The sequence below is a fragment of the Glandiceps talaboti genome, chromosome 10, assembly GCF_964340395.1.
Source record: "Glandiceps talaboti chromosome 10, keGlaTala1.1, whole genome shotgun sequence".
In the NCBI taxonomy this organism is placed as follows: Eukaryota; Metazoa; Hemichordata; class Enteropneusta; family Spengelidae; genus Glandiceps; species Glandiceps talaboti.
In genome coordinates, this window is record NC_135558.1 from 10,684,967 (window position 1) to 10,692,576 (window position 7,610).

General features: G+C 37.1%; 1 protein-coding gene across 1 annotated transcript; it reads left to right on the forward strand.

The window, feature by feature from the left end:
* The first annotated feature begins 1,263 nt into the window (after positions 1-1,263).
* On the forward strand, positions 1,264-5,721 carry LOC144440986 (uncharacterized). The gene is made up of 2 exons (XM_078130483.1): positions 1,264-1,456; positions 4,438-5,721. Exons 1-2 carry the CDS (start codon positions 1,367-1,369, stop codon positions 4,921-4,923), a joined length of 576 nt encoding a protein of 191 aa, XP_077986609.1. The 5' UTR covers positions 1,264-1,366; the 3' UTR covers positions 4,924-5,721.
* The last annotated feature ends 1,889 nt before the right edge of the window (positions 5,722-7,610 follow it).

Genomic DNA, 7,610 nt, shown 5'->3' on the forward strand with positions numbered 1-7,610 from the left:
ACAATCTTTGGTTTATTTTTTTAAGTAATTTGTACATGTTTCAAAGTGCAAAATGCATTTTCTCCCGTAAGCATGTATACGAGATGACGAACACAATAAGTCCCAACGTATTGCTATATATGATTGACTGTTACTGTTAAACTGTTCGGTAAGTTTTACCCACAAATGAATTTGAGCAATTGAAGTGAGCAAACTTGCTACAAGTCAATCCTTCATCGATTATATATATGTATATAGCTGTTTAGGTTATTAAAATAGATGAAACCCTTTAATTAATCAAATTACTGTAAGTGGTCAGATGAATTTCTTAAAATGGAGTGTTTGTGAGGGTAATTTGCATATTCACACATGACCCTAATTTAGTATAGGATCAATTACTTACCATGTTTACATTGTCATTGTGAAGTGTAGTGCGCCCTCAGTCTTACCCCCTAATCTAACGGTATTTATCATGGCGATGATGTTTACCGATACGGGTGATACGAGAGAATAGGTGGAATCTCTAGACCCCCAAACTGAGATGGAATCGAATCACCTAGGTGATTTTTTTACAGAACAAGTTATGCACTTCTATTATATGTGTACATTTTTTTTATCAGTATGTGTACATACCTTATGTTCGCATCAGTCGTTGACGTCAATTCCCGATGTTTCGCATTCACTCTCTGACAAATGACAAATGAAAGCAAATACATGTAGAATATACTAATTTTTCTTTTATTGGGGACAGATTAGAGGAATTCCATCAATGACTTGAGCAGTCTGCGTTGGATGTTGTAATACAACATCCAACAACAATATCCAACAACTTGTATATTAATACATGTGGAAGTCTGCTAAATGTTTGTGCTGAATAACTTAGGAAATATCGTTTTTGTAAAATCGTTATTTACAGAGTGTCATAGTTTATGCATGGGATTATAACCCACCTGGTAGTCGGCACAGGCACTTTAAAAAAAATCTTGATGTAAAAGCATTTATCACTGAATTCCCAAGACCCAGATTCCTGGTATTCCTATGCATGAAAACTTGGGGAGATTTGGAACCACTTTACTTTCTGAGCCCAAACAATATGCCATATAAGAAACTTGTTATACCTCGAAGTACAGACAAGTAACACTTGCCTGTCTGTAAACAAGTCAAATCTAAACAATAGATTCAAAAGGTATGACGCGAAAAGACGACTCACCTTTTCTGCTGACGTAAACCTTTCCTTTGCATTGATATGCTAATTCGATACATCAATACACCGCGGTGTATTATCATATTGCAGGTCGGCAGCAAAACACCGAGCATCTCAGGGACGTTTACACCGACTCAGTGTGTTCAAAACTCGTCAAATCATACGACCAATAAAGCACCGACTATGAAGGTCCTGGTGTGTGTGCTTTTATTAGCCTTTGTCGGCGTTATCCTGGCTGAAGATGCCGCAAAACCTGATGCGCCAGCTAAAAAGGTAAGGTTTACAACAAGCCACGAAGGTGATATTATAAGAACGGTAGCGAAAGAAAATGGCGAGTTCCTTTGTCAGAACCAGTGAAAGTCGCCAAGTAGTGTTAAGATTATAAGAATAGATGTTATATTTTCTTTTCGCTGGAATGGTTAACATAATATGTTTACCTAAAATGTGTGAAACATGTTTACGACGTCAAAAAATGTTACCTAGAAATCTTACACAAGAAAGAACAACGTCTGAGCTTCGGACTCGACTTCGATAGTAGCATGAACGTCTGCCATTTTGTTTTGCATTAGCTTAATATTTTAAAACCCGCTGAAAGTATTTTTTTACTCGACACGCACGACTAAAATGCAGTGCCTGGCAAATCTCTCAATAAGACAGCTGTTGTTTATTTTGTTATCCCTGTTTGTTGAGTCGCGTATTACAGTTCGTTTCAAGTTTCGGGGAGCAGTATAAACCCTGTACTTTGGCCGTCTGACGTGGAGGGAGAAAATCCTACTTCCGAAGTTCCATGGGGTTAATCTACGCCAGGCCCTTTTGATAATATTCTCTGATAAAATTAAAACATAAGTACAAAATACAAACGATTGAACCAGAAAAATTATTTTTAAATCATAGCATATCTTTCTTCACGTTTATCAAAAGACGCGGGCGTCAAATATTTTATCTCGAAGCTAATATACTTATTCTTATCTAGTCAAGATGCCAACGTGGCATATTATCATCTCTAACTCGATGAAGGATAACACCAGACTACGCTTGTCCATTTTGCATAAACATAATAGTTTATTGTAAACTGTATAAATCTAGGAAAGTGGTGTGACAATACGTGTACTTTGTTTACTTCATTTGACCGTGGATATGTCTTACTGACAAAACAAGGTTATGTAATGAATACCAAAATATATTGTTGCCTGGCGTATTTTCAGTTCATTACACAATAGAAAAGTTCTGTCTATAGTCACTGTACAGTGGTCTGAAGTTCCACTGAATACTGTAGTGTATACAATCGTTTTCGTAATCGGTTTTAATTTGTACCAGGGAACCACAGACAGTGCCGCGTACTCATAGGAGTATATATATATACTTGTCTGTGTGGTCCCTCGAAATATTTGGGTTAGAATTGTACATGTGATGTTCCGATGATATTATTTATAGCACATCCTTGCCTGTGTTTATAGACAAGCAGAATCCGTTCTAACACTCTGACCACTTTTTAGTCATCGTTGCATGCAGGAATTTATGATTTGACCGAAAATTTATATTGAAAGTAATTTACATCAAATATATCGTCTTTGTCGAAACTGTAAAGAACATAATTGTTTGAAATCTTTATTTTTTGTATATCATTCCGTAAAAAATCAAACAAACCAGAAGTTGCAGAACAAATTGAACCTTCATTGAAGTACAGTCCCTCTATCATAGAAGGAATGTGGTGGACGTTGAATCTCTCAGACATCCCGTTAGTCGTCAAAAGTCCCAGTTTGTCACATGTACAACGATTAGGAGTTTTCAAACCACATCCTCCCTGAATGTGGCCAAAATATATCATTATGTAAAGAGTCGCAATTTTGGATAACTAAACTCTCAGACCAGCGAACAACTTATTTTGTGGTCTGAGCCAAGATTCAAAAACTGCCTCGTCTGGAAATGAAACCGAATATTGCAAAATCCCTAAGGCATCTCTTTAGCCTTCACAATCTGTGGTAATGCAACAATTCAGAGTTTTGAAAACATAGCCTCCCTGAATGTAGCCAACATGTATAAGAGCATATTAGAATCCCCTTCAGCTTGATTTATTATTGAAATGGGTATTAGTTGCTTGGCAACAAATGTTTTCAAAATAAAATAAGAGATGTCGCAAGTTAAGAGGAGATTTTCAATTTTTTTTACCGACCAGACATTCACAACCTATAATACTTATATATAAACGCCACGCAGAGTAGAACAGTCGCCTTTGAAAATCCCCCGGCAGTATAACAAACATACAATCATATAAACACCATTCACCCCCAGACTATAGACGGAGCATTCTCCGACGAACTATTTCGACTACGTGACAAGTGCAATCATCGATTCATTGTAGTTAGAGTCGGTTGACGTTTCACACGAAAACATCACGTAATATATGTACCTTTCAGACCACAATCTACGTTTTGAGACCACTAAAGATCATCGAGTCTTTGAAGTGAACCAGTATTGTATCAGTGTATGCCAACTATTGTCTGACGTTAGTCATGAACCGACTCGCGGTATAATTGTACCTGAATTGAGGCTCCGTATTCGTTTTTTGTATAGCTAAATTTTGCCAAATTGGAGCAAATTTATTCAGAAACAGCTACAGAGTCCACGCAGTATCGTTGTTAAGTAGTGGTAAAGTCGTCGCAGCAATTTTAATAACAGTTGCCCCTCAGTTACAGAACACATATTATACCATATCTTAACACCGAATCACAGTATGCGTAGGTGTCGGGTGTAGTACAGAGCGACTCTTTTCAAGTCGTGAAAACAGTTTGAAATGGGATAAATAACATAAAATGCCTGCCTACGAAAGCTCAACAGAGCAAACGTTCTTATATATATATATATATATATATATATATATATATATATATATATATATATATATATATATATATATATATATATATATATATATATATATATAACGTATTAATACGCGTACGCCCCAACATATGTATGACAAGCGATCACTGTTCTTTGTAGCTTTCATACAGTCCTCGCCCTTGAAAACCTACGTGCCTTTTTCAATCTAAATATGTTGATGTTTAAAACACAATTTTTAGGCTACACAATTGATAACTGGGTTTCGTTTACAAATCAACATAGTGAAAGTGATAGGGTCGGCTGAAATGATTCAATATTATGTAAATGATAATACCATGATATATGGTAATCGTTACTCGTTGGGGTTTTTTTTATGTGTGACTCAATTTGCATATATGTTTCTTTGGTAGGCCGTCGGTGAAAAGAAAGAAGTCCGTCGCGTTCACCACATGACGGTAGATGAGAAAAAGAAACTTGCCGAGCGCAAAAAAGAGTACCTGAATTCTCACCCAGAAATGAAGCTTGATCCCGAAGTCGTCCACCAAGAACGTCGGCTGATGAGAGAACGTAAAGATAAGATAATGCAGATTAAAAAGTCTGACCTGTCAATTGAAGAGAAAAGGGCACAGTTGAAGGAACTGAAGAAAGAGTTTGCAAAACACCGCAAGGCTCTCGTAAAAAGTTCCAAAGGCGGGATGCGTAAGAGGCTTACACCTGAACAAAAACGTGCCATGGCTGCCCAAAAGAAAGGAGGTGCTGTGCAGGGCGCCATCACCGACAAGCAAGTTCGTATCGCCCAGAAGAAGGCCGGGATGCAAAAAGCAAAAAATATATTACAGCGTCCACTAGGTGCCAAGAAGAGCAGTATGAAAAAGACCATGAAAACGGGAAAGTAATAGGCGGTAAAACAGCAAGCTGAGTTTTATACTTCCAAATTATTTCATTTGAACGACTGAGTATAAAGACCCATGTCAATCAAGTTTAATAGGTGATAGACAGAAGTTGCGTTTTTTTATCGTTTTACATGGATTTCTTATATTTCAAAGCGCTCTTTGTCTTCTATTCTCAGTCTCAGTGTAGTTTGAATTAAAATGCAAAAAATGCCACAGCAGTTGTTTTGAGTGAGACATTAAAGGCCAAGGTTTCAATCCCAGGTTCTCACATTAGTGTTATCTTATCAGTGGAGACATAAGGATAACACACGTTCATTATTTTTTTCTTAGACTAGCTTTTTCTACAACCCTGCCAGATAACTGGGTATTTATTTTTCAAGTCTAGGTTATAATTGCAAGTGCACTGAAAGAAATGAAATTTCGACTTGTCGATAGTTGTCTCCCGAAATATATATGTTATGCCATTATTCTTACCCATCCAATATTATGTACATTTTAAAACTGACTTATTTACGTAGCCTTGGCAACAGTTCACCAGGGCATTTATTTTCCTCGTTCGCATAAAATATTATATTTTCTTCTGATGTATTGATTCAAACTAATAGTTTAACGTCAGACCACTGTAATGATCTGAGGTTTGATACAAGGTGCACAAGAATTGTACACGTCACAGTATATGCATATTTACGAGAATTTGCAATTGTCAAGTACAAACTCTACGTTAGATATATATTTTTACATCAATTGTACACTTTCTATAAATGCATGTAAGGTATACTGTATGTAATCTTAGGAATTAAAGGACTTTCACTTAAACTTTAAATCATGGTGAATTTTGTTTGTTGTGTCTAACTTCATGATCGATGTCGACGAATGTTCAATTTCAAGTTGTACCCTAGTCCGTTAGCATCTTCCGACCACAAGGGGGCGGGCTTCGATATAAAATCCCCTTCCTTGAAAACGGACGAACCAGTCATTTACAAGTCAAGATACATTTTAATAGTTAAACAGTGGCTAAAACTGAATATTTCGAATGTTTTCTCAGTCATTAATATACGTAATAATAGTACTGTGTAGACTTCTTCATCGTAAGAAATATCGAAATCCAGACGGTATGTTATATCCCGAAGTTTATAGAAAACCAACCCACAGCAATCAGCAGAATGAGTTTCTCATCGTGTGCACCCTCTACACCAAAGCTAATGGTCGTACGAACTTTGAATCAGATATGCGCGAGAACATCATAAACCAGAGATTAGGTAGACTGTAAAATCACAGACAAGAAATTGTCTGTGGTAAAATACGTAACCGGGGCGTCCTTTATTCATCCCGTCCCTTCTATTGTGAATCCATGGAAAGCTGTGAAAAGAGCGCCCACAACGGCTGGTCTGTCAGTCTAAGGATGGTGTAGTCTATACCCAGCAGACACACCTTTATTTAGGAAATTACAGGAATATTTACAAATTGAATGAAACTTCACATGCGATTTCTTTCAAACAATTGAGTGTGCACACTATTGATGTGGTAGGCTTAATACAAGTATATATAAGCTATAATATGATATATTACACTTTTTATAAATTTCGTCGTTGATACCCAGCAGACACAGAAAGATAGGTCCAATTGTGACAATTTTTGATGGGACTGTCTTGTAAAGCTTGGAAATTATTGTCTGAATGGGTCTGAATAGTCTCAAAATTGACTTTAGAGAGTAAAAAACCTCCAGGGCTTCTAGGGGAAGACCCCCTAGGAACCCCCCCTCCACACACACACACATGAAGTGTATACATCCCAGTCTCAAGCTCTTCCCTCTACCTCTTACTGTCAAGATGCTATCAAACTATATTTCAAAAGTATTTCAACCCTGTGTAGTTGCTTTTTACATTGTCTTGTAAAGCTTGGAAATTATTGTCTGAAAGGGTCTGGCAAAATTGACTTTTCAGGGTAAAAAACCTCCAGGGCTTCTAGGGGAGGACCCCCATGAGAGATGTACATATCCCTTCTCAAGCTCTCCCCTTACCTTTCACTGTCAAGATGCTATTAAACTCCTTTTGGAATATATTTACCCTGTGTAGTCAATAATTATAATTATGACAGTGCTAATCCGGGATCTTATAAATAAAAGTAGATGCAAGACAGTCAAGCAGTCCACACTGAGACACAATGAAAAAATATCTGTCATGTGAATATTATATATGGGGGGGGGGGGGCATCATGTTTTAGAATTAAGTGATAGGGTGGGGTCAGCCTGATTTGGGTTTTACAGATAGGGGGGTCAGTGACTTTTTGTCGGCCCGATTTAAGAATCCATCACCCCCCCCCCCCAGGCTGGAGAAACTGACCGGTCCCTAAGGTCCGGTATATCATATCATAGTGCTTTACTAGGCCTGATGCATGTATAGTTTGCACACTAAATGGTTTGCAAGAAAAGTGTATTTCTTTTGTCTGTGAAATAATTTCCCATAATGCACCATATCTTTCTGTGTCTGCTGGGTATCAAAGACGAAATTTCTAAAAAGTGAAATATATCATGTTATAGCTTATATAGTACTGGACTAGGCCTAATAGGGGAATAGTGTGCTCACTCAACGGTTTAATTATTGTATGAAATAGTGAAATTTCCCATAATGCACCATATATTTATGTGTCTGCTGGATATAAAAGACGAAGTTTATTTAAAGTCACATATA